Source organism: Larimichthys crocea, chromosome VI, assembly GCF_000972845.2.
Source record: "Larimichthys crocea isolate SSNF chromosome VI, L_crocea_2.0, whole genome shotgun sequence".
NCBI lineage: Eukaryota > Metazoa > Chordata > Actinopteri > Sciaenidae > Larimichthys > Larimichthys crocea.
The window spans coordinates 18,500,797-18,528,506 of record NC_040016.1 but is presented as its reverse complement, the minus strand read 5'-3'; the positions used below and the strand labels follow the sequence as shown (position 1 = coordinate 18,528,506).

The window sequence follows — 27,710 nt, the reverse complement described above, 5'->3', positions numbered from 1 at the left end:
TCCATGTCATTTCAGTGTGTTATAGCAACTGTAAAAAACTGTAAAAAAACAAAACAAAAACAAAAACACAGCAGCATGGAAAGCTTGAGTTTCTCATGTGCCGTGAACGCAGCGCGGCCTCGCTTCCTGTTGTCGCCTCCTCCTCCATGCGCGCTCGCCGTGTGCGCTCCTCTCTCTCTCCATGACGCGCACGTCCGCACCGCGCCGCGCCGTCGGCGGCCTTGATGTGAAGCAGGAGGAGCGTCCGCCCTTCCTGCGAGAGGAAACTCACACTGACGTAAAAGAAAGAAGCCTCCAGACTAGAGCGAGCAGTGTTTTCAATTAAAGCGAACCTTTTAATGCCGCTTGTCTTTACTGAAACTCTGCGTCTTTTCACACCGACTCAGCCGCGTTTGGTGACGGGGAGAGAACACAGCGACGGGCCAGAGGAAAAGCAGCTTGTGCACCGGGTTTTTGGTAAGCTTTCAGTCATTACTCTGTGTTTACTCTGCCCTCTGACGTGTAAATTCCTTTGCTTTGTTATCTAAACCTCATAAATGCCAAACTAAACCTGTTTGTTTCGGTGTTGGCAGCTGTAATATTAATATATTTGTCTTACAGGAGCACAGCTGTGTGCGTAAACAAGCACACTGATGTGTAGTTTTCATGTTTTTGCATCATAAAGCTCCATGTTATGATACTAATAGCACTCAGCAGTCACCTTGTACACACCCTTTTTTTCCTCTTTCCATTGTACTACCCATGAGATTACACTCTACAGTTTGCTTTCTGAATAATTATTTACAAAGTGGGATGTGTGTTTTGCACAGAGAGGATTAAGAGCTGCAGCTCATCACCCCTCCCTCACACTCTTGTCTTTTTTCAGAAATGCCCTGTTTTCATGTGGAGGCTATAATTAGCTCACTGTGTGAAAGTGTGACCTGCCTCATCTCTTTTTTTCCCCTCTCTCTCTCTCGCTCTCACATATAAAGAGTTTCCATCTCTATGTTGATTCTTCTTTTCTTCTGTTTTTTTCAGGCATGGCTGATCTGCTGAGGCTGCTGCTCCGGGTGGCAGAGAAAGCGGCCAACGTGGCCCGGGTCTGCAGGCAGGAGGCTCCCCTCTTTCAGCTCCTCGTGCAAGAGAAAACCGGAGAGGACAAGAACAAGAAGTTCGTCCAGGACTTCAAGACGCTCGCTGACGTCGTGATCCAGGAGATGATCCGGCATGATGTCCGTGCTCAGGTAAGGACATGGAGGAGGAGAAGTCTGGATGAACTGGAGCTGGACTGTGTGATCGTAAATCGTATCTGTATCTTTTTGTTAAGTTCCCTGAGATGGCCGGCTTCATTCATGGAGAGGAGTCCAACAAGTTTGAAAACGGGCTTGGTAATTACTGATTATTACACTTAACATGCTGCATCTTCATGTTCTCTTGTTAGTTAAATGGATTTCTCTAGTTTTTCTTTATGTACTTTATTTATAGTTCACAAGTGTTTTCAAAAACAGTCACAGGACATACAAAAAAAACGAGAAAAACAAGAAAAACTGCCAGACAGTTCTCAAGATAGATATTCTGTTCAGACAAAGTTGTCAATATCAGCATCTCCAGAGCAAGGTAATGTTCAGACAAAGTTGTCAATATCAGCATCTCCAGAGCAAGGTAAATTACATGAATAAGTTAATCCAGTCCAACACCGTGCTACATAGTTACATAGCCCAATAAGTCAGAGTCCCTGTGGTTGTCAGGTGATGTGACACCGTGCCAAGAAAGGTCCCCATGTTTTCTCAAACCTCTTTTGTTTGTTGGGTTTGTACATACAGAGTTTTTCCATCTGTATAATAGACAGCCAGTGAGCAAAACAAGGTGGAGTGTTGGACTTCCAGGTCAGGAGAATGAGTATCTTAGCCACCACTATTCCTATCCGCCAAGCACGTTGCGTTAGGGATGGGAATCGAGAACCTGTTCTTGTTGAGAACCGGTTCCACGTGTTTAATTTCCATTGAATTCTTTGGCAGTTTATCTAACGATTCTCTTATCGATTCCAGAAAGCACGAATCACGTCACGTAACTTTCGCAAGAAGTTACGCACGCTCGATTCCAGCAAGCACGACAAATTACGGCACGTAGTTCTTCCCAGAACTTTGCTGATATCTCTGAATTCAGGTCGCTGGCCCAGGCATCCTTTAATGTGATCTGAAGAAATAGTGGTGGTAAAGCAATCCACAATTTTTTGATACCAACTGCTTCGAGTCTGGAGGGAGTAAGAGATTTTCAAGAAAAGGACGAGTGGTAGGGGTGGATTTCTCTAGTTTGTAGGCGCACACTGGATCTGTATCCGACTTAACATGTTTGTTATTTTAAGACAGGAGTCATTCATTAGCAACAAGACAAAGTAGGCCCATGCCCTGGGGTCCCAGATTCACTGTTTGAGGATTCACACAAAAGACGTGTACCAACAAAGGCAGGTCCTCCGTTATTAGCTGCTCCTGTGATGAAAATCCTGAATTAGTTTATATCAGAGCTGCAATGCAACAGTTAATTCTTTGGTCTGTAGAAACGGGGAGGTAAAAAAAAAGCGACCAAGCTCCTAAAATAGACACACGTGTGGCGGCGGATATCAAAACTAGGTAGACGAGATGATGAGATGAAACCGCATCCTCTGTGCCCCAGTTACCAGAAACTACTATGTGTGGTCTAAACAAACAAACAGCTCGAGCCAAAGATACTCAGTTCACCATCACATAGGACAAAGAAAAACAATTTGAGGACCTGGAACCAGAGATTGGTTGGTTGAACCAGTTACCAAAGTTTAGTTACATGAATTTTCTTGCTTAGATCGGAGTAGTTCACCCTCGACATCGTCCTCACCTGTCCAGTACACCCACAGTCTCTCCATAGGTTACTGTGCAATGTGTCTGCATGAGATAAATGAACCAGTTTCTTATTCCTGACTAATAATAATAATAATGATCACTCCACTTTTTTTATTGGGTAAAGTAATGACCTGATTATTTGTGCTTAAACCTCACAGTGAATCATCTTTCATCTAAAGTAATCGCTTGTATAATAAGAAGCACAATCAGTGTGTCGCTGTCTAAATATTTAAACATGCCACGTTTTGCACTGTGTAAATATTTAAAGCTGTTTGTCGTAGCGTAAATTAACCGAAGCGTCGCCGTGTCACCAGGAGAGAGTGTGACGGTCACAGTGTGCGGTACGCAGGAGGAGACCGCCAAGCTGCTGGCCTCGGTGCTGGACGGCGACAACACGGCGGCGTCTCTGCTGGCTCGAGCCATCCACCAGGACCCGGTGACCATCGAAGCCAACACAGACGGTCTGACGGTTCCCCTCAGCCCGTCCGAGCTCGGCATCTGGATCGACCCGATAGGTGACAGTCTGCTTGTTTTTCTCCACCTGCTGCAGCGATCCAGAAACTCGTTCCAGCACAGCCTCAGTGAAATCTGTTCATCTCTTGTTTTGTTTTGTTTTTTCCCCATCAAGATGCCACCAGCCAGTACATCGAGGGCCGGGAGGAGGTGCTGGAGGAGGGCCACCTGTTTCCATCAGGTCTGCACTGTGCTTTGGTCCTAATTGGGGTTTATCTCCGGAGCACAGGTGAGCCCGTCATGGGCGTCATCAACCAGCCGTTCAACTACAAAGATCCAGCAGGTGGAGGGTAAGTTAAGGACACAAACATTTCCTCTTCTACCTCTGAGTTTATAACAGGTTTAGTTTCCCAACATCACTATAGTAGATTTTTATTGTGTCAGTGGCCACTTTTATTAGGCACACCTGTACAGTGTAATATCACCTTAAACACCATCTCTGTGTCATCTATCTTTACAAATATTACAATGATCAATTTACCGTTTGACAGTGGCTTAAAGGTGCCGATGTACTTTAATACTTTATATTCTAAACTTTTAAAAACACAAGTGGTCTGTATTAGCCTGTACAACGCAGGTGTACCTAATAAAGTGGCCGCTGAGTGTGTTTTACCCCACAGCTCGTCACGTTACACTCTGCGTGTTACCTGTGTGAGCGAATGCTGCCTTTTCAAATGAGACTTTTTTAAGGGAGGTTCGATGTAGGAAGACTGCAGCTGTGAACTCGTGGGCTCAGGCGTTCATTCACACGTGAAAATTTCCATCTCGTTTTCATAAAGAGCCTCGTGCCTGAAAGGGAGAGTGACGCAGGAAGCTTCTTTTGAATAAAAACCACAAATGACCGAACTAAAGCAAAGCTACCCAAGAAAGAAATCTAGTTTGGTTAACTAAAGCTGCCGAGAAAAAGCAGTTCAAACTACTTTTATATTAAAAAAATACTTGTATACAGGTCGTACATTAACCACAAATAATAACATAAGCCACTATTTAGGGGAAAGTGCAAAGTTTATAATGTTCATCAGTACAGGTGAGGAAGTTGCAACAAGCAGGATGCTCGGTTAGTCAGGTGACTGCAACAACGTCTCAACATTTATTAATGAATAGCAATAATCAATACGTATGACTAACGTGACACCTACCGGTAATATATTCAAGATTAGTTTTACAGGTTCAGATTCGGAACATTTAAAAAGTAAAGAAGTAATCTCGAAGTTGTTGTAATATATGTAATATAAGTACTTGAGTCATATGCAGATATGAATGTAGATGAACTACCAGTAAGCTGCTGCAAAAAGGAAAGGCCTTTATATATTTATCAATGTCTTTAGGGTGTCTGCACTGTGTGTACCTTTCACTTTATCTGCCTTTATCTCTGGATGTTTTTTCTCTTGGCTTCACGTTGCCAGAACTCCCATCGTGAGCGTTTTTTTTTCTCTGTTTGAGTCTGACCAGAAACTCGCTGCCTGTCGAATCAATCAGAAAACTGTGGGGAGTGTTTAGACGTTGAGGTGACCTCCTGAACCTTGTGAACGAACTAGTTTAAGTTTAAGTTTAAGTTTATTATTTGTCACATGCCTAAAAGTACAGGTACAGTGGCAGTGAAATGAAAGAAACAAAGGAAAGAAGAAAAAGGGATACAACATGGGGAGAGGGGAGGAGAAAAAAGAACAACCCACAGACTGTGCTCCTGTAAGGAGTACACTCTGGGAGCAGGACAAAAACACCTCAGCAGTTTAGCACATATACAGTACACTCTACAAGATGAGACACATCACTAGCAACCAGGGGACAGGGGCTGGGGGGTTTGAGTAATCCCAGCACAGACACGCAGCCATCCGGTCCTGCAGCCAGAGGGCGCTGGTCACAGACCCGCCTTGTCAGGCTGGGGGGAACAAGCGGTGAAGGCCAAAACGTAACCAAATGTAACCAAAACTGAATATATCTGAAGCTTTTAGCAGCTAAAGAGTCTAACCAAAACTGAATATATCTGAAGCTTTTAGCAGCTAAAGAGTCGGATATTTACTTCAGGAGTTGGTTAAGAACTCAAAAATGGATCTATTAGACTTAAATTCATCAGTTCAGGTCTGTTTCTGCCGCACTCAGATGACCAAAAAAAAAGTTTTTGCAGGTTTAAATTCACCCAGAAAATGATTTTGGGCGACAGGTGACAGTTAGTGGTGCAATCCTCGAGTCAGTCAATAAACTGTCACTCATCTTTGGTCTCATTCTGGGCTCTTTCACTTCCATTAAAGTAAAATATTCTCAATTTCTGAATTATTTACGTTCACAGCTGGAAGGGGAAGCATTTCTGGGGTGTGTCCTTTGGCGGTGTCAACGCTTGCTCAGAGTCCCGGCCAAAAGACGGACCCGGTGGCGGGCTGTCTGCGGTGCTGAGCTCCAGCGAGAAGCCGGTGGTGAAGGAAGCCCTGACCTCGTTGTGCGGCCCCGACAAGCTGATGTACGCCTCTGGAGCCGGCTACAAGATCCTGTGTGTCATTCAAGGCTTGGCCGATGTTTACATCCTCTCAGAAGGAAGCACCTTTAAGTGGGACTCCTGCGCTCCTCACGCCCTGCTGCGAGCCCTCGGAGGGGGAGTGGTGGACCTGGCTAAGTGTCTGCAGTCCAATTCTGGAGCGCAGGGTCACCAGACAGAACTGACCTACCACCAGCCCAACACCGAGTGCAAAGGAGCTGACCGCTGGGCTAACAACGGCGGCCTGGTGGCTTATCGAGACTGTTCTCAGCTCTGCAGCGTCATGGGAGCGCTGAGAGGCAAGCTGTAACTGACAGAGCAGGGGAAGTATTCGAAACACTTATTGTTGCATATACAGTACGACTATATTCATGTTTTCTATATTAGTAGTGGGAGAGGGATGGGGGTGGAGGATGAAATATTTTAATTTAGGTTAAATAGTAAAGATATATTTGCAAATATATATATATATCTACAAGTTGAACACCCGGTCTGGGCCAAATAATATTTCAAATACTGTCTGGTCTTAATCAGTGGTTCTGGAAGGGTAAATCACGACCGGGAGGGAAAAACATTTATTTGGGAATAATAAACAAGAGCGCCGCGATATAGGTTATAACAGATTTGTTTAGATTATGATCAATTTGGTGTGGTGACGCTAATCAGGCAAATCAAAGCACGTCTTACTTTTTTGTAAGTTTATTGTCAGAATATGAAGAGAGCCTCTGTCCGTCTTTGCAGTTTTTAAAAATGAACAAACAAATCTGTCGACATCAGGGAGGAACGGATGGATTGACTTCAGCAGATGCGACCGACAGAGTCAGTTTTATTGAGCCTCTTCGCAGCTGCAACAAACTAAACATTATTTGCAAGTTTTATTTAGCTCAGACCTAACAATCGTTTATTAACCCTCTGGTGTCCTAATCATAGCTGATTGCTCGGGGGCCCCAGAGGATTAATAAACGTCGCTCTGTAACGGTTTATCTACATGTTGCATAAAGAAAAAGGTATTATAATAATAATAATAGTAACGTACAGTGCTCACTGCTGGACAGCTGAGGAACACTCCACTGCCAGAGGAAAGGTAATGCACAACGCATATTGCAATTGTTCGGCCGTATCTAACCTGTAAGAGGCTCGAAAACGTCATGTGAGTCAAATCAAGTGTGCAGGAATCTGCAGCTCTCACTGTCTGAAACAGCTCCTTTTAAGGAGCAGAGATAGACTTGTCCTGGCCTCTTTCCATGGCTATAGTACCATCAGTTAATCAGGTCAGAGAATGGAGAAGCCATATGAGGTAAAACCCGGGACACAGAGACCTTTTCCAGTGTGGGTTTACAATCAAATGAAATATTAAGCTGATTTAAAAGGACGTGATCTGTGCAGGCTCCGCCGAAGGACTTAAGAGATTCCTATCAAGATGTTTGTAATCATGACGTGTGTAACCTTACTTTTATTGTCACGGTATATGTTTAAAATGATGCATAAAACAGAACAACAATGTGCATATAGGAAATCATCTTTATTTTGAAAACCAGAGAAAGCAGGGGAAAGAAACCCAACAGTGATATTTTTTTTTAAAACTGTTTGCCAGCCAGGGAACTCGCATCTTTAATTCCCTACAAAAAACCCTGATGATTGTCAGATATTTTTTGCAATACTTCTGCATATTCTGTTAAAAATTTTAAAAGAAAGAAAAAGAAAAATGTGTTGGCTCTTTCATTGTTTTTTTTTGTTTGTTTTTGTTTTTGTTTTGACCTCTTGGACTTCAAACTGCTACCTATAAACATACAGCACTGTACATTCTCAAGTCAAAGTGGACGTGTGGAAAACGATGCAGTCTTTGCTTATTGTGGTTACAGCTGTGGCGACAGTTTCCTAGACAGGGATTGGCTTTTAGATATTTGACAGTATATCATGAGCTAATAAAAAAAAAGATTTTTGAAGATGACATGAGGAAGAGAACAGGAAGAGCCGAGGCCTAAACGAGTACGGAAAAGATGAAAAACTGCATCTTGAAAAAGAGTTTTTCCAACTTTCACTGACAAATTTACTCATTTTTTTTGTTGACGTCTGTCCGATTATCACGTATTAATAGTTCTGGCTTTAGCCGTACCCTTCCGTTTAAAAAGTAAATCCACTTTACATTTTGAGGTTTCATTTTAAAAAGAGAAAAAGGTCATTTTTTAATTGTAAACAACTCGATCCATGTCTTGGAAACTGGTCAAATGCGAACATGAGAGAAGAAAACAAAAAAATTTGACACATGAAAAAACAACAACAAAAAAAACAAAAACATGGCAAACTTTAAAAAAGGACCAGTGTGTAGGATTTAGTGGCATCTAGCAGCGAGGGTTTGCGGATTGCAACCAACTGAACATCCCTCACCTCACACCCCGCCCTTCCTGTCCGTTCTGGGCTGCTGTAAGAAACGTGGCAATTCAACGCGGCGGAAGAGGCAAAGCTGCTCAGTCCAAAAGGTGATTTCTCAGGTGGTTAGACGCTAATAAAAATATATTTCCACTTCTGCTGATGCTCTAAATATTAAACACTGGACCTTTGATATCGTGCTTCAATGCGCGCAAACAATATTTTTAACAACAGTTTCATCTTTTCAGGCAAACGATGCTGTAAAACAGATCTGGTACTTGGATTTTTCCAGTTTTTTTTTTTTTTTTACTTGTGAAACTCAAATGTTTTTCAAAGAAAATGTCACTCATTTAACATTTAGATTCTACAAAAAAACAAAAACAATTTGCAAATGAGCTGTTAGAGCTTAGCGAGCTACACCTCCTACTCAGTCTGGTTAGGCGAAATCACTGACGACCGTTCAAAATCCCTGTGATGTTATTATCGGGGTCGGGTGTGCAAATTAACACAAAACAAAAAAAAAAGAATAATAATTGAACATGGTACTTTTCATCATCAATATTAAAAAAATAGCCTTTATCAAATGCCTTATCACACACAAACAGCCATTTCACTACACTCTCACGATCTTCACATATCAGGTGTAAACAATATCAGTTATGTTTTCTTAAATTAAATCAAAAACCGTCATTTCTATTCAAGAACCGAAGAATCGAGAAACCAACCATCAAACCAAGATTCTCATTTTTCTGACGCCTTCATGTGTGTAGACCAACACCGAGGTGACTTAAAGGAAATCAATCGTTTGGATTTCAGATTAGATTTTTTTTTTCTCTGCGGCATTTTTGAAAGCTGAACCACGTCCGAGTGGAAGATACAAGCACATGTATGATTATTAATAAAAGAGGACGCCGCAGGCTGAAGCCCAAAAATAAGAATAAGAGCGTCATGACAGATCGAAGCTCAGACAAGATCCTGATGAAACTGGTGTCAAAATTTAGACGACGGGAACATTGTTGTGTCAGTAGCAGCTTGAACAGCTACATAAAAATGACATGAACATGTTACACATGTAACATAACTGTCTTATTCAAGGCTTCATTTGAAGACAAATTTAAAAATAAACAAAATGTGACAGCATTGTAAGTTTACATGAGGCTTAAATGAAGCTGTTTAACTTTGTAAGTCAGACATTTTATGTGGTTACACAGTGAATCAACAGGGGGCAGTGTAGGTCTATGGGGTCTTTTTTTTAACAGCAACAATAAAGAAAATCAACATTTGAAAATGTCACGGTGTCACTCAGCTGGAGCTCATTATTACAGACTCGGTTGCTGCTGTTAGATTTGGACCTGTGCTGTAATTATCACGCCAATCTGGAGCTGAAACAATAAATAAAAAATGTTTAGCACGGTTGAATCATTAAATATCTCAAAACAAGAAAGCTCTTTTAGTGTTTTCACTTATTCAGGGTCCACATTTTACATCTTAGCTTCGTTGTCTCTTCCGAGGCTCGCATGCTCCCGAAGAGAGACGTTAATACAATTTTTAGTGGGTGCTCTCTTACAATGCAGGATGTGACTCGCCGTACAAGTATCAGGAAAGGATTTGTTTTTTTTACTTCTCAGTGGTTCTGTAATATCTAACCTTTGAAATTTGACTTCAGACGTATTATCAGAAGTATGCGTCATGTCGGTTTAAGAGAAGATTTGCCTGTTTGCAGTCATACAAACAACTAGGAAAAATAACAAATGCTAGTTTCCTCAGTGCAGGAGGTTGAAACTTTCACTGAGGTATGAATACTGAAATATTCTCACTACCAGAGATTCACACTATACCCTCTGATTTTACTGTCAAAGCAGACAACTCTCAGGCTCTAAAAATCTGGTTACTGCATGTAAGTGTTCGGAAATGTCTGCGGTTTTTGCAGATTCGCTTTAGCTGGTTTTGATTCATTCTTGAAATATGGCGGGAGGCAGGAGGTGCAGATCTAGACTCACGTCACCAACATGAGTAACAGTGAAGCTGCTCGGGTCATTATCGTCTTCATGTACGCTTACAGTGATCTGTGACTCTCTCTTCTAGTGTCTTAAACTTACTTTATGCAAACGTTAAACAACAAAAGTGAGAGAACTGAAGTGGTGAAATGCAGGCGAGTAAATCATGCATTGCAGGATTTTGGCAGGAAATTATGAACGGAAAATGTTTCATGACAAGCGTCCCGATGAGGATCTCAATGCCAAGGCTACAGTCAGCGTAAAGATCAACAAAAAATAAGGAGAAATGAGAGGTAAAGCACCATCGCTGCTGTGTCTTCATCCTTCATTCAATACTTGTATTCAATCACCAGGCTCCTCTTCGTGATCCAGTCCTTCTCTCCCTCTCTTCTCTGGCTGATCGGACCGCACTCTTACCCACATGAACCTTCTCCAGTTCAGATCTTGGCATGCCAACAGGCAGGCGAGAGACAAACATGGCCATTATTTATTGTGTCCCTGTGTTGCTATGTTGATATACTAAGAAGTCAACAGACTTCACCTCTGGAAGGGTTTGCGAACCTTCTTCCTCCTTCTCGGGGGTTTGCCGCTCTCGGCCCACGTCTCGCTGGACGACTCTGGCCGTTGACCGCCTGGCATGTAGAAACCTGTCTGGCTTGGGGGAGGAGAGAACGGGGGCGCTCCAGCACCAGGTGGCTGGTGATGGGGCGGACCTGAGGGGAAGAAGCCCCCGTTGGCAGCCATGTCATTAGGAGGTCCTCCCTTGAAGATGCGATTGAAGAAGTCCTGCAAATCTGCAGGGTTGGTCGGACCTGTGGCGTGCTCCGAGGGCGTCCTGAAAGGGAAGGGCGGAAAGTTCAGAGATGCTTTGTGCTGGACATTTTTCTATTTCATATTTTAGAAGAGGAAACTATGGCAGATGTTCTAGATATGCCAATTTATGGATAAATCTGAGGCTAAATGAGGAAGAGTTTATACTAGATGCTTTAACAGCACAGAGCTACAACAACGTGGACATACCTGTGTCGTGTGGAGTTGCTGTTGTTCTTTGAACCGAAAGAGATGTGATAGGGCACACGGTGCGTGTCAGGGGAAATGCCTATTCTTTGGCAACCTGCCCACTCTGAAACATGACAGCGTCACATGGAAATACTGTGAAACTGTGCTCTGAAGTCTTTCAGGCTGTGTGGATACTGATAACACACCATGCAAATCTTCATGCAAACTACAGTTACTGATAAGAAGAGCCGGTATCTTTGAGAAAAAAGCCGACGTTCACCTGTAATATCGTACACCTTTCCGTCCATACAGGCAAAGTACGTGATACGCAGGCCCAACATGCTGGACTCTGCCCACAGGTCCCCCTCCTCAGCACTATGGCAACGGTTGCATTCAGCACAGAACCGGGCCTCAGCAGGATCACGATCCATCTCGAACCGCCTGCGCACACACACACGGGTCACGAAAGAAACAAAGACGGCGGTCAAAGTCTACTAACACGAGACACGACTCAGCTGTGTGTAATACATAACGTCGGCGTCTGAGGAAATGTTAAGCCGATGATGTTTGCGTGTTGTGGCGACATACTTGTGTTTGCCTTCGCACTTGGTGCACATCATGGTGTTCATGGCTTCCTTCAGGTCGTCCTGCAGTTTAGAGAGGAACTCGTTCATGGACTTCGAGAGCTCAGTCGCTGCCATACGCTTCCTGTGTGGGAACGGAAACACAAGCACGCTGAATCACTGAATAATTCAGGCCCATTAAGCTAAATAAGTTCAGAAACACTGTAAATCTAAAAACAACAGACAGAGATTTGCTCCAATCAGTTTCTATTTACTATGTAATTGTAGGGAGGCGGCTGCTAAATAAACGTTTTCGAGGACGCTTGATCGGATAATGTGATAACCACTTTCTCTGTGTACTCACAACTCGTACTCTCGTCGTGTCTCTGGGTTACTGACAATATCCCAGGCAGCCCTCAGTACTTTGAACGCCTCTCCAGCTCGTGGGTGTTTATTCTTGTCTGGATGGACCTGAAAGAGATTGGACAGAGGAAAAAGGTTGCATGAGTAAAAAGAGACAATTTCAGCCTCAGATATAGTTTGTTAGTCACTAATTCAGGCATCCACTAGCTGGAACTGCAAACACACACACACCTGGACAGCCAGCTGTCTGTAGGCCTTCTTCAGCTCAGCCTCAGTGGCGTGCACCTCCACACCGAGCACTGTAAAGGGGTCCAGCTCATCCTCTGGTACTTCAGCCAAGGCCAGCAGTCTCTCCAGCTCCTGGCCTGGCTGGCTTCTCCCTGCTCTGCCAGGTGACTCCGGGCTGGACGGCGGCGCATCCCTCCTGATCCTGCTTCGGACTCTCTCCAGCAGGGACACCACCCTCTTCCAAAACCTTGATTCCTGAAAAGCTGTCCAATAGCGTTTTCCCCTCTCTCCTCCGAGGCGGACCAACGCGCCCTTTGCCCACTGGGAAGCGAGAATAACCAAAGCACAGAAAAGTCTCAAACAAGATAAGGCAGCTGTCTTTACCCACTTCACTGACCTGACAATTTTATCCGCCAGGTCTGTTCCTGTGCATTTCGTCCATTTCAGAATCCGACTAGCGTCCGCCTTCATTCCTGCTATATCTGTGACCTTCACAAGGAGCTGCTGCCCAAAGTTGTAAAGTTTCATCCCTCCGGTCTCCACACCGACTCCACAGTTGTGAGTTAAGGTGACGATGATCTCGATCATCATGTGAACGCAGGAGATGCACCAGAAGCTCAGAGACTCTGACAGCATCTCCTTGAAAGCCAAGACGAGCTGATTGCCCGTCCGCCTGCGGCCTCGATTCTGCTGATGGTGGTGGTGGTTACGTCTGCGCGCCTGCTTGTGCCGACTACCGCTTGACATGATGTTGCCTTTCGGAATGGAGGAAAAGGCATTTTGACTGCTCTGCTCTGAGACCGATCCACTGCTCCTCAGTTTGCATCTTCTTCCAGTTCCCTCGTTCCTCCAACCAGACTCCCCGTTCATCTGCTGCTCTTTCGCCGCTTCGTCCTCTTCTTGGTTTATAACATGCAAGTTCTCGTGATCCGCCGTGCCGTCATGCTCGGACCCATCCGAAACGTCTTCAGCGTCGTCTTTGGCCTCTGTAGATCCACAATAGTCTGCTTCACCAATTCCAGAGTCTTGTGGAGTGGCTGGATTCGAGGGGTCCTGAGTTTTTTTCTCCTGCTCGTAGTCATCATCAGTCCGTCTGGCCTCCCAGTGACTAGAACTGGTCACTGAGTAGGGCTCACCCTCGGGCATCTCCTCGTCAGTGTCCGTAACGCCCTCCATCTCCTTCTCAGCTGCGTCTCTCTCCATGTTCCTATACAGCTGTTTGATCGGAGCGCCTGTGAAATCTGAATCTCACGGAAGACGGTATCCTAGATCCATAATCTGTGGCAACATTTTCCCCAGACTCTCATAAGAAAAGTGAGACTGGGGGCTCCTGAGGGTCAGTCTCGGGTCCACCATATCAGCTGCCACTTCTTAGGTGTCGAAAGGCTTTTTCACACTCCTCACATCATGCATCAGGACGTCGTCTGAAAAGCAACACACGGTATTAACACACCGCTTACAAACACAATATGAATAATCACTGTATCAGTAATTACAGTGCAACCTTCCAAAAACTAACAACCTCTCTGTAAATATTAGACCATTGAGTTAGATGTTGATAGATCAACAATGCAAGTTTCTTTTCAGATATTTAATTCACTGGATTAGCCACAAACAGACGCTCACATCTGGTTATTTCATCTAGACAGTTTAATCTAGCCATATAAAGTTTTATATACGTCTACAGTGCAGTAGAGCTGATATAACTACTCCTACTAATGACTAAAATGATTGCATGACACAGAGCAGTCATTTAAGTTCATTTTTAGGCACAAACGTCAAACTTTTACTTCATATTTGCTGCGTTTCTTTTATAAACTTAAAGTATCTTTTGGTTTTTCAGCTGTCAACTGCTCACAATGAGACACATGAAGACGTCGTCTTTGGCTTTAGCCGTACAAGTACCAGCATCAACTTTCACATGAACGGCCACAAATCTTCACACAGTAATTCCCTTGGAAAGGATTTGTTTTTTTTTACTTCTCAGAGGTTCTGTAATATCTAACCTTTGAAATTTGACTTCTAGAAAGCACAGACGTATTATCAGAAGTATGCGTCATGTCGGTTTAAGAGAAGATTCGCCTGTTTGCAGTCGTACAAACAACTAGGAAAAATAACAAATGCTAGTTTCCTCAGTGCAGGAGGTTGAAACTTTCACACTGAGGTATGAATACTGAAATATTCTCACTACCAGAGATTCACACTATACCCTCTGATTTTACTGTCGAAGCAGACAGGTCTCAGGCTCTAAAAATCTGGTTACTGCATGTAAGTGTTCAGAAATGTCTGCGGTTTTTGCAGATTCGCTTTAGCTGGTTTTGATTCATTCTTGAAATATGGCGGGAGGCAAGAGGGGCAGATCTAGACTCACGTCACCAACATGAGTAACAGTGAAGCTGCTCGGGTCATTATCGTCTTCATGTATGCTTATAGTGATCTGTGACTCTCTCTTCTAGTGTCTTAAACTTACTTTATGCAAACATCAAACAACAAAAGTGAGAGAACTGAAGGCGAGTAAATCATGCATTGCAGGAAATTATGAACGGAAAATGTTTCATGACGAGCGTCCCGATGAGGATCTCAAGGTGGGCGGCAGTAGCTCAGTCCATAGGGACTTGGCTTGGGAACCGGAGGGTGTTCAAGGGTTCAAGTCCAGCATGGACCAGAAATATGGAAGGTGGATTAGTAGCTGGAGAAGTGCCAGCTCAGCAAGGCACCGAATCCCCCCAACTGCTCGCAGGGAGCTCCTCAGGGCCCACCACTCCACCATCTCTCTCCACATTTGCATGTCTATGAGCCTTTGTACTGCATGTTTGTGTCTTCTCCTTCTTCTCCTTTCGGCTTTTCCCTTCAGGGGTCGCCACAGCGAATCAGCTGCCTCCATCTAACCCTGTCTTCTGCGTCCTCTTCTCTCACACCAGCTACCTTCATGTCCTCTTTCACTGCATCCATAAACCTCCTCTTTGGTCTTCCTCTAGGCCTCCTCCTGTCTGGCAGTTCAAAACTCAGCATCCTTCTACCAATATATTCACTATCTCTCCTCTGGACATGTCCGAACCATCTCAGTCTGGCCTCTCTGACTTTATCTCCAAAACCTCTAACATGTGCTGTCCCCTCTGATGTACTCATTCCTGATCCTATCCATCTTGGTCACTCCCAAAGAAGAACCTCAGCATCTTCATCTCTGATACCTCCAGCTCTGCCTCCTGTCTTTTCCTCAGTGGCAACAACATCATCGCTGGTCTCACCACAGTTTTGTACACCTTTCCTTTTTATTTCAGCTGAAACTCTTCTATCACACATCACACCTGACACTTTTCTCCACCCGTGTACTTTACATTACATTACATTACATTACATTGCATTTAGCAGACGCTTTTATCCAAAGCGACTTACAGAGGAGGACATAAGCTGAGAAAGGTGTAAAGGAGCACAGAGTAGTTGTTAGTTTTGTTAGTTTTGTTAGGCAGGAAGCATTCTCGAAACAGAAAGGTTTTTACAGTTTTTTAAAGGTCGAAAGGGATGTTTGCTGTTCTAGTAGCCGTTGGTAGGTCATTCCACCATTTGGGGACGACCACAGAGAGACGGTTTGTATGAGCGGAGCGTAACGCCGGTCGGGACGTGAGCCTTTAGTAAGACGCTGAGATAGGCAGGGGCAGATCCTGAGATGGTTTTGTAGGCTAGCGTCAGAGTGTACTGCATGTTTTGTAAATACATATAAATAAAAACAGTCCCCATTGAGGGATTAATATAGTATCCTTATTTCATCTAGACAGTTTAATCATCATAAAGTATATAGACTATAGAACGCCAATAAGCCTATATGACTACTCCTAATGAATAACTAAAACATTTAAGTTCATTAAAAGGCGCAAACGTCAAACTTTTACTTTATATTTGCGTTGTGTTTCTCTATAAACTTAAAGTATCTTTTGGTTTTTCAGCTGTGAAGACTTTGGCTTTGGCCGTACAAGTACAGCATCAAGGGAGGGATTAAAAGGGTCTCTCTCTTCTTCTTCAATGCCAAGGCGTAAAGATCAACAACAAAAAGGAGAAAGAGCTGACAGGCGTGACCCTCTTCTGATCTTAAACCGGCAAAAACAAAAAACACATTCTGCAGACACATTTAAAACCGTGTGCGAGGTTTTAAAAGCTATAACAACAAAGCTCCTGAATAAACAAACCATGATCGACTGACACGTGATAGCAGTGTGGTGGTGTCAGAGGTGTAAACCTGCTAACACACACACAAACAAACGGTTGACCTTTTAGGAAAAAGCGACGTAAATAATAAATAAATAATGTTTTAAAAGAAGGCGCGTTAGAAAGCAGTCAGTCCAGCCTGCTGACAGACACACTCACAGATTATTTAAATATGTTTTTAAATCTTTTGATCGTTTTTAAAAAAAGCGGCTAACGTTAGCAGTACATGGTGTTAGAGACAGCGGCAGCAGACAGCAGACAGGCAGACAGACAGACAGCAGGTACACGGGGGCTGAAATCATCTTCCAGCTCTAACGTGATAAACATTTAGTCTGAACGAGGTCAGACTCGAGTAAACTCGACAACACGGAGCTAACCTTTAGCACGCAGCGAGCTAGCCGTTAGCTCGAGGCTAATCACACGCTTCCGGTTCAAACTAATAAACTGTGTTCACACACTGTGTCATTATCTATATATATAGATATACCTTAGAGATGTGTGTGTTGTGTGTGACCTTGTTTTGTTACTGTCGTGCTGTTGTTGTTGTTGTGTTGTTTTTTTTTATAGCCACTTCTTCTTCTTCTTCTTCTTTCTCCTACTTTCTTCCGTGTCTCTTCCTCATCCTCCTCCGCCCACTTTCTTCTTCTTCGCCGGTTTCTGACAAACCGAGGGATGCACGACTGCCCCCCACTGACCCGCGAGAGGAGAGCTGAACTGATAATCAAAATAAACTAATTAATGTAGATAGATAGATAGATAGTAGATAGATAGATAGATAGATAGATAGATAGATAGATGGATGGTATGGATGGAGGTAGATAGATAGATAGATAGATAGATAGATAGATAGATTAGATAGGATAGATAGATTAGGATAGTGATGATGGATGGCTGGATGGATGTGATGGCAGACTAGAGGGGGGGGCGGGGGATAGAGGATTTTAGCGATAGATTCAGACCATCAAGGATAGATAGATAGATAGATAGATAGATAGATAGATAGATAGATAGATAGATAGATAGATAGATAGATGGATGGATGGATGGATGGATGGATGGATAGATAGATGGATGGATGAATAGATAGATAGATAGATAGATAGATAGATAGATAGATAGATAGATAGATAGATAGATAGATAGATAGATAGATAGATAGATGGATGGATGGATGAATATATAGATAGATAGATAGATAGATAGATAGATAGATAGATAGATAGATAGATAGATAGATAGATAGATAGATAGATAGATAGATAGATGGATGGATGGATGAATATATAGATAGATAGATAGATAGATAGATAGATAGATAGATAGATAGATAGATAGATAGATAGATAGATAGATAGATAGATAGATAGATGGATGGATGGATGGATGGATGGATGGATGGATGGATGAATAGATAGATTGATTGAATTTACTACTAGTCATGACCTGGCTCTGAGGGTCATGGCAAAAAGGGAGTCCACACCATGTACGTTTGATTAAACCATTCTTCATTAAATCAAATTAGACCAAATTAAACAATCATAAAGGAAGTTATGGAGTGTGTAGGAGCAGTGGTATCAGTGGTGTATACAGGGTGTGCATGAGTGTTGATAGTGTGGAACAAAAGCAAAGGACAACCTAAAGCATCAAACTAAAGCAAACAAACCCTGACTGGGGAAAGAGGAGCCCAGAACAGGGCAAGAGTGAGAGTGAGCACCTGGCTGCAGTGGCATAAATACTCTAATCCAAAGTAACATAATAGAAAACACCTGCAAACACTTTATACACAGATACGTTATTGATCCATAAATATATCTCAGAGATAGTGGGGACAGACTACAAACTCTGTCCTGAACTCTACATACTAGGGAACCCTAAAGTTATCAACCACATGGTAAAACCTTTAGCTAACTGGGTCCAGACAAGCACCACGATTGGCCAAACAGATTTTTTTTTTAATGAGAAAGTCCAAAGATACTGTATGCCCGTTATTTCAGGAATGTTTCTCAGAACCTGGGTAAGGTGGCGCCATTTGAGAAAATATCATTCAACCAATTCACCATCACGCAACAGTCTGATGAATGAGGTGGAAAAGTACAAGCTCAAGTTACATGCGACTTAATGGACTCATGTACATTTTTGATTTCACTATAAAGGTAGGATGGAGGTGGTTAGGGCGCTTCACAAGTAATCACACAGACATTATAATATGGACATGTGACAATGGTACAGTGGATGTTGGACAAACTTCTATGCTCTTACTTCAGATACACCAATGTTTTGTTTTGTAGTTGTTGTATTACTGTGGGGTCATTTGGCCCACTGCCTCTTTAATCTGTTTTATGGTTGGAAGTCGCTTTTCTTTGTATTGTAAAACAAAATAATACAAGCATTACATTTGCTCTATTGCTTCCTGTTTGTTTATAAGATTAACTTGGAGTTGTTCCCACATTAAACATATGTTTTCTTTTTTTTATTGGTTTATTGTTGGGGTGTCCGCATACTTTTGGCCACGTAGTGTATCACTTCCTACTATCTGTTAGTTCATGAACACATCTTCCCACTCAGCATGACCTTATCCTGAAAACTACATCCTGACATGAGTCAGTAAATTGTCTCATGGAAACATGATTTTGCATGAAAACAAAACACAACATGAAAGCTGCCAGTGCCTCTTCATGTCTTAATAAAACTCCAAAGTAGTCACTCATATAAGATGATGGTAATTAGAAAACAAAAGAGTAACGAGCCCTGGTTTGTCAACTCAAAGACAGAAATATGTATTAAAGCTGCATTGTGATGTTTATAATGTGATCTGGGTATTAGCAGTGTGAAAGAGTGCAATAAAAAATATAGTAACAGTAATACGTGTTTAAAGGAGCAGTTTGTAGGATCCAGTGGCATCTGGCATCAGTGTATTTGTAGATTGCAACCCCCTCACCCCTCCCACTGTGAAGGAGAAACTAGTTGGCGTCAGACCCACAAAAGTTCCTATCTACAGTCAGTGTTTAGTTTGTTTGTTCGCCCACAGGTCTCTGAAGAGTTCACACTCAGTGTGGTGGCTCTGGTCGCCACCAAATCGACAAAAACATGGATCATCGGTGGACCTGAGGAGTCCAGAATGACGCCTGGTTGCTCAAAGAAGCCATCCGTGATGGCAAAGTGGTCGCTGTGAATTATACATAACTTTAAGCCTTAATATAACTTGAACAGGTGACTTCTATAGAAATATACTCTCAGTACAGTTGTCATGAATGGAGATGGATTTTGTACCAGGCTGCAAACATGTTTATTTCTGCTGTGAAGTTGGACATTTGAACATGGGGACTTATGGAGATTGAAATGTTCTGTAGCCAGCCTCAAGTGGACGTTTGAGGAACTGTATGATGTGAATTGGGTATTACCAATGCAAAATAGTGCCATAAAGCTTGTTTTTTTACAGTGGTCAACAGTAACAGACAGTTAAAGATGCTGATCCTGGATATGCATGAGCAGAAACACAGATGTGTTTATATATATAGTTTGTGTGAATTGACCCTTTAAGTTTGCAAATACATGTTTGTGTTTTAAAAAGTACTGTGCTATCAGAATAATGTACAAACCACCCACCTCCTACATGAATAAAAGGGTGGGGAGGGGACAGATGACTGTTCACTAAACCTCACATCTGTCACATCTGTATGGGTCTATAGTGTTTGGTGTGCTGACTGCTTGTTTAGGGGGTCTTTGACATGGCAAAACTGTGGGAACCCCCTAAAAGCTTCTGCGTAAAAGACAAATCTTGAAGACGCAGAGGGTTCATTTCAAGCCCCCACCACCACCACCCACATCTCCAATTTGAAAGCCGCCTCTCTACCGGGAGAGGAAGGCTCTTTTTCGGTCAGATGGCGTGCTGCAGTCCGCCCCCGTCATTCTCCAGCCCACACAGACAGGGCAGCCAGCAACCAATACGGTGCGCCGGAGGAGGATTTCTGCCAGTGATTTCAGACGAGGTACGATACGCAAAGGGGATTTACTACGCCAATCTGAGCCGGGGAAGCTTTCGGCGACAGGCAACAGGGTAAGAAAGCAACTGCGGAGAGGCTTTGGTGTTTTTTCTGCGAACATCTGGCTCAGGAAGAGTTGCGTCGATGGTTGCGCCTGAACTGGAGATACTAATCCAAGCGTCGCTACTTTAAGTGTAGACTAAATGTAACGTGCTTCTTTTGTCTCGTTGATCAACAGAAATTAGATTTTATTTCTCGATCAATAACGACCTGTGACCATCGGGTGGTTGGAGAGACTTTACGCCCGCTCCCCTCGGTACACATCCGTCTACCTGACCTGAAGAAGGTAAGAGAGCTCCATGTATACTCAACCATTTACCCACGTAAAGGTTCAAATGTTTAAAAAAAGGTGAAACAGTTTCTATACTGAGCTCCAAAACATGCATGAACTTCCTATAATTCTCATATTTAACCCAAGATTTAGAACAGGTATTGCAGGTGTAGTCCACATTTTTATCTAAATAAATAACTTTTAGAGGGTTTCTCCACCTGCAGGTTTATGTCTTTCCTTTCTCCTGCCTAAACTTTCCAGTGCTGTGTGCCATGTCTCTGCCACGCACACTTGGAGAGTTGCAGCTGTATCGGGTGCTGCAGAGGGCCAACCTGCTGGCCTACTATGAAACCTTCATCCAGCAGGGCGGTGACGACGTGCAGCAGCTCTGTGAGGCAGCAGAGGAGGAGTTCCTGGAGATCATGGCACTAGTTGGCATGGCCACCAAGCCACTGCATGTGCGTAGGCTGCAGAAGGCCCTCCGAGACTGGGCGGCGAACCCTGCCCTTTTCAGCCAGCCCGTCTCTAACGTTCCTCTCGGCGGCATCCCGTTGTTCAAAGTGGACGGGACCGGTGCTAGTGGGCCAGCGGGAGGGCCCAGGAAGTCTGTGAGCAATGGGCAGCCAGGGTCTCCGTGTGAAAGGGAGGACCGGGCGTGTCTTACTCCAATGCACAGTGGGAGTCCAAGAAGTCCTTGCTCCCAGGCCTCCCCTCAGCCACCAGACACACACTACAGGGAAAAGCTGTCACCCATGGACCCACACTGGCTCAGCCCAGAGCCTGATGGGAACAGCACTTTGGCATCTGCATCTGGAATAGAGGAGGAGCCTCCCAGTCCACCTCTGTTGTCCACATGCCCCCCAGGTCCCTCCACATCTCCGAGCCCGTCTGCCTCTTTCACTCCTGCGGCCCTGTCAGCCTGGCCCGGAGGACAGCTGGACGGGGAGACAGCGAGGGCGGTAGTGGAAAGCGTGGAGAGGCTACTCAGGACCCTGCCCAGGTCGGATCCTGCCGAGGTGAAGACTCTGCTTAGGATGAACAAGAAGATGGCAAAGACTGTGGGGCACATCTTCAAAATGGGGTCCCAGGATGTGAACAAAGAAGAAGAGATCCGGAAGTACAGTCTCATTTACGGACGCTTTGACTCCAAGAGGAGGGAAGGGAAGCAGCTCACGCATCATGAGGTAAAGACAAGAACAATGATCAACATCATGTTTCATACAATAAATAAGCCACAAATGTACATTTCTAAACAGTATGCAATTCATTTAGTGTCTGCATGCCCTTTCCAGTGTCCGTCACTCAGTGTTTTTCCTCTGCAGTTGATCATCAATGAAGCGGCAGCCCAGTTCTGTATGCGCGACAATGCCCTGCTGCTGAGACGGGTGGAACTCTTTTCTTTGGCTCGGCAGGTGGCGAGAAAATGTGCCTACACCTCCACACTGAAGCATGCAAGGTAGGGGCGCTGCCCATAGAGAAGAGTGATCTATTCACCAGCAACCAACGATTCAACGCACCTCACATCTACCGTGTCTACTTGATTGCTCCTCTATCGTGAGACAAAAACAAACCTCCTCGAGAATCAGGAATAGTGTTTTCTGTTTCTGAACCATCCACAGCAACGCGGAGTAACCACATGTGAATAAAATGTAAATGAAACAATGTATTTAGCATATTCTTCATGCACCACATGGTTTATATGAGTCATCTTCCCACCACTTCATTCATTTTCACAATGAACCTGGTTCAGATCACAGTGGGAATTAATCTCTAACCTCTGTAGTGTTGGTATAATGAGCCGAGCACTGGAGCCACACAGGAATACACACATCTCCTGTGTATTTGTTAACTTGTTGCACAAAATATTGTCATATAATATTTATGGAAGTAAACACCAGCAGTTTCAAATCACAAACCAGGAGTTAATATTTAATAATATGTTAGATTCAAGGTCTTTTACAAGCTTTTGTTCCTGAGCCTTTCGGACTCTTTAGAGGAACACCTTCCTGTTGAAAGCTCTCGAGATTTGTCTTTTGTCAAATTACTCGTTGCCAAGGTCAAAAAACTGTTTTCCTCCCACAGATCGAGCGCAGATGAGAACAGCGTACTGTCACTGAAGAGAGCGAGGCATGAGGTGAGTGTTCGGAGCAGCATTGAAAGTATTCAGCGTGACTTATTACAGGCGAACGTGTGATTCTAACACACCACACCGTGCGAGTAAACGCAGCCAAATTTCAGGTCAGGTCACCTGTCAGTAAATTTAAATTCATTCATCAGCGCTAAATTGACAGTGATGTGTTTCAGGTGATCGTGCCCGAGAGTGTGTCGTCACTTCTCGGCGTGGAGGGCTCAGAGGGTTTGACCCAGAGGGCAGATGATGACAGCTTATCTGCAGAAAGCCTCGACAGCGTGTCACACGGTAAAAGACTCCTTCCTGTCTGATTCTGTAATAACTCAGCCGTTTGACGACAGCGTTTACACCCGAATCTGTCTGTCCTGGTTAGACATCGGTTCACAGTGCAACCAGTCTCCATCCCCCCGTCCTCACACCGACACCTCCAACCCTGCCAGCTGGAGTCGCCATCTCATACAGCAAACGCTAATGGACGAAGGCCTGCGACTGGCTCGGATGGTGTCACATGATCGGGCTGGCAAGATCAGCCTAGGGTCAGAAGGAACTCACTCCACAGGTGACTTTGCCAATAATGACTCAACAATATCATGTGCTTAATAATGGACGCAGAATAAAAGTTTTATGTGGCGTGTTTACCCAACTTTGTTTGGGTCAAAGGAATAATTTGACATTTTGGGAAATACATTTGGTGAAAAGGCAGCTAACATGTGACAAAATCCAATATGTGAAACTTAAAAAATTAACTCATCATGTCTTGTTTGTTCAATGTGCACAAAAAAAACAAACAAATAAATCTCAATTTGACATTTTAGAGGAGGTCATGTGCTGAATATTTCTTGGTAGAAACAGTTTTACAGTTTAGATTTAAACAAACAAGATTTTTTTTAGCAGTGCTGATTTTGTTACTTCAACAGAGCCAGGCTAGCTGTTTCCCCCTATTTCCAGTCTAGCTTCGTATTTAACGTACAGACAGACAGAGCGCTGTCAAACTTCTCATCTAACTCTCACAAACAAAGTGAATAAGCTTATATCCCCAAAAACTGGAATTTGAGACAGCGAGATGATGTTGGGGTTGAATTGAAAATGACAGACCGAGACTCTCTAACCTCTCCTAACAATGAATATTTTATAGCTCTGGAGCTTGAACTCTACTGAGTCACACTAGGTGACGCCTCCCACCATGCACAGCTGAACTTCACCAGACTGTAAATTAGAGAGGATAGGGGAAACAGAAGGAGGTGGAGAGCGATATATAGAGAGGAAAAGAGTGAGAGGAGGAGGGTAGATGAAGAGAGAGAGAGAGAGAGAGAGGAGGGGGGGTGTTACACTGTTATAGCACTTCCTTAATACTCTGTTACTGTAGCATTTTTCTGATGCATCACAGCTTCTCACAAGACCGAGCAAAAAAAAAAAAAAAAAAAAAAGCAACGATCTGGGCAAGTTAGTCGTTCTGGGCTGTGATAGCCAGTCGAGGAGATGAAGCGAGGAGAAGGAAGGAAGCCAGCAAAGACATGAGGGGGCGTGGAGGGATGGAGGGAGGGGTGATGGTGGTGGTGGTGGTGGTGGTGGTGGTAGGGGGGGGTAGGAAGTACTCTGTGGGTGGTAGAAATGGACCCCCCCCCCTCCTCTCTCTCTTCTAGCAGCGACTGACGTCAGAGTGTGTTAGGTGCGTGGGCTGAAGGGCGGGATGGATGGGGCGTGGGGGCGAAGGAGTGGGAGGTAATTGGAGGGGCGTTGCATTGACTCACCAAGCGACAGTGTACAAAAATAAAACCTGTGGGCAGGGAAATGGCACAGTCTTTTTTATACATCTTCTCCCTCTACCAAAAGGACTGCGGAAACAACAACCAACAAAAAAAAAAAAGAAAAAAAAATGACATATGTTTCATCTCTGACGTCGATCTCCCTCACTTTGTCTTCTCGTTGTTGTTGCTGTCTTCTTTTTTTATCTCTCACTCATCCGAGTTTCCTTCGCCTGCCTCTCTCATTAATCAGAACTTTCTCTCTCACTTCCTTTCAACGTCACTGCCATATCTCATCTTCCGCTGACGGTTTGTATAGCAAAGGATATCATCACGTCTCATTCATCTTTTTTTTTTTTAAACATTTAAATCATGGAATCACAACGCTCCATCTGATGAATCTAACCACATTTTCCACGTATGCTACCGAATGTGCTCTTAAATTGCTTTTTGTATTAATTTATATTATATTGCTGTATACTGTTATAACACTTGGACAATGATGAGCAAATAAATTCATTAATCTTCCATGACTCTCTGAGACACTGTTAGTGATGTTTACATTTACAACCTCATCTCACACCTTAAATCAAAGGTGATTTGTTCACTTCATCGCCATCTTAAAACTGATTGAATAGACTTTAGAAAACTTAGAAGAGACTTTTTACATTTACCAACTTGGGTTGGTCAAATAAACCACGATGACTTCACTACATGTGGGAGAGCTTCTTGCTGACTTCCCCAAACTATTATTCAAAGTGGTGTCGTGCTCTTTAAACAAAGTGTTAAACAACAGCATCAAATCATGAGTGAAATTTGCAAAAACACATAAAACAAGATTTAATTTTCAAGATGATCGACGGATCTCTCAGTAGATTTCAGTGTCACAGACGTCTAAGTCAATCCATCCGTGACCTTAGTGCTCTTTGTATACGTTTAATTGGTTCTCTAACTTGTATTTGTGAGTGAGTCTCGTCTTTGCCTTTCTCCACAGACCTTGACAGTAAAGTGGAGAGGCGGAGCTCGATAACAGCGTGCAGGAGCAGTAGTCCTTGCATCACCAAAGACGACTCTAATCACCGCGGGAAGTGAAAACGCTCGGGCGGTTTGTCAGGGAACTCGTTCTCAGGCCTGCCACTGAACTCCACTCTCAGAGTCTGACACACACACACACAGGCTGTTGCTGAGCAGCTTTTTTTGCTTGTGTGCCCGCGTCACTGACATCCAATGAGAAGAAGACTCTTTATCGATCAATATCAGAAATGACCAGCGGCTGATATTATAAACCTGCAGTGACTTTTAAATGCTGAAGTTCAAACTGTTTTTGATTTTATATTCAGTAAATATGTAGAGGAAGACACTTATTTGTTTGTTTTTTTAAACACTCCTGCAGAGTAGAGCTGATGACAGAGGAGAGCAGGAGCAACCTGACATTTTGTCCGATTTGTGCGTCACCTGATCCAGATGAAATGGGCTCGACACAGCAGGGGGCACTACAACTTTGGAAATTAACTTCCTCCAGTAACACGCTGTAGTTATGTAAAAGGAATCACGTGGTTTCGAAGGGAGACTTTTATCTACATTTCCAGCAAGTCTGATAGCGTTCTTAGCAGCTTCTCACCCTCAGGAAACAAAAAGGACGTTCTTGGTTTATGAAGTCAGCGTGTTAGATATTGTTTTAGGATGCACAGACGAGGACATATGTTGATCCAGATTACACACAAGGCCTTTTGTCTTTTTTGCTGCATCATCCAATCGCCCAGTGAGATCTGAACAGGCATGCCGAGGTTTATGAGATATAAAGCCCTCTTCTTCATCGCCGTCATCCACTCCCTCATATCTTTCTGTGATGATATTTTGCACAAGCGGCTGATATGGTGTTTGTAAAAGATAATACGTCAGGCTTTTTAAATTATTTTCAATTATGTGAACACCTTTTCTTAACTCAGCGGCATGAAACAAGGACACTGATGCTTTTATTGATTTCCAGTGGAAGTTTTAGTTGCCTCTCTCTCTCTTTCTCTCTACGGTGAAATCACGTTTCAGGGTCACGTTACAGTGTCTTAATCGAGGGCCCTTAAACAGGGAGGTCATCAGCTGTCGGCCCCTCTCATTTTTACTTTAATCTTGCTCCTGATAGGTGCCATTGTACAGCCTCTGGGGAAACTGCATTGATTTACTGACACCACACAGCATCTTCAGAAAATAGGGTGACTAGTGTAGATTTTTTTTTTAGGTGTAGCGGAAACTTATAATATGGCAGTGTGTTTTTGGGATGATTTCTGTATTCTTAGATATTAACTAGGTGAACCTTATGTCAGTTTCCCTTTTTAAAAACAGATCTTTTTGTCCTTTGAGACTTATAGTAGGGTGACTAATCTTTTCTTTACTTTCCAAGTTTTAGAAAAAAAAAAGACATGCAGAGGTTTACAGAGAGAAATCTCATGGTGCTTGACTCATACAGCAGCTCCTACAAGCTACATCTGCCTGGTCGGCCCGGTTTTAAATGTTAAAATGTATTCAGACTTCATGTAAAGACAAGGCTCATGTTGATAATGATTAGGATTTTTGTATACTTACCCACAGAGTATGTCAGTGAGGTAGCTTGCTGTGCATCAGTTACACCTGCCCGTCTCTTGAGCATTAGTAACTTCCTCAGTTTATTATGTTGCGAAACAGATTATTTATTTTGTTACATCTCTAATAAATGTTATTTTATTGCTTAAAGCCGTGGCATGTTGCATTGTTTTCCACAAAGACTAATTTTATCTTGGCAGTTCTGATGTGTGGAAGAGGCTGCAGGAGTTGCGTCACACAGCCAGCAACACCTCTGCTGTCATCTTGTTTGTTGCACTGACGCTCTGCACTGAGCCTCGATGCCGGGCATGACTCACCTGTGCCAGAGATGTCATCAGCATTCATCCGCACACACACACACACAACCACCCTCACTCAC

General features: G+C 43.5%; 3 protein-coding genes across 6 annotated transcripts; 2 read left to right on the top strand and 1 right to left on the bottom strand.

The window, feature by feature from the left end:
- Positions 1–158: 158 nt before the first annotated feature.
- On the top strand, positions 159–8,135 carry inpp1 (inositol polyphosphate-1-phosphatase). Its single transcript, XM_027279648.1, has 6 exons — positions 159–456; positions 1,018–1,223; positions 1,307–1,367; positions 3,170–3,370; positions 3,484–3,658; positions 5,659–8,135. The coding sequence occupies exons 1-6, from the start codon at positions 339–341 to the stop codon at positions 6,149–6,151; spliced, it is 1,254 nt and encodes a 417-aa protein (XP_027135449.1). The 5' UTR covers positions 159–338; the 3' UTR covers positions 6,152–8,135.
- Positions 7,355–13,809, bottom strand: dnajc14 (DnaJ (Hsp40) homolog, subfamily C, member 14). The gene is made up of 6 exons (XM_010746904.3): positions 12,365–13,809; positions 12,135–12,241; positions 11,796–11,915; positions 11,488–11,648; positions 11,229–11,331; positions 7,355–11,043 (listed from the first exon to the last, which is right to left on the bottom strand). The coding sequence occupies exons 1-6, from the start codon at positions 13,562–13,564 to the stop codon at positions 10,746–10,748; spliced, it is 1,989 nt and encodes a 662-aa protein (XP_010745206.2). The 5' UTR covers positions 13,565–13,809; the 3' UTR covers positions 7,355–10,745.
- Positions 13,810–20,250: 6,441 nt separating this feature from the next.
- On the top strand, positions 20,251–27,481 carry nab2 (NGFI-A binding protein 2 (EGR1 binding protein 2)). 4 transcript variants are annotated; one of them, XM_027279643.1, is made up of 8 exons: positions 20,251–20,621; positions 20,786–20,893; positions 21,140–22,062; positions 22,171–22,334; positions 22,961–23,012; positions 23,183–23,297; positions 23,383–23,568; positions 25,749–27,481. In XM_027279643.1, exons 3-8 carry the CDS (start codon positions 21,151–21,153, stop codon positions 25,844–25,846), a joined length of 1,527 nt encoding a protein of 508 aa, XP_027135444.1. In that variant the 5' UTR covers positions 20,251–20,621; positions 20,786–20,893; positions 21,140–21,150; the 3' UTR covers positions 25,847–27,481. The 4 variants fall into 4 exon arrangements, with proteins under 4 accessions (XP_027135444.1, XP_027135443.1, XP_027135446.1 ...); XM_027279642.1 differs by having other exon boundaries at positions 21,103–22,062; XM_027279645.1 differs by having other exon boundaries at positions 20,255–20,621; positions 21,103–22,062; positions 22,201–22,334.
- The last annotated feature ends 229 nt before the right edge of the window (positions 27,482–27,710 follow it).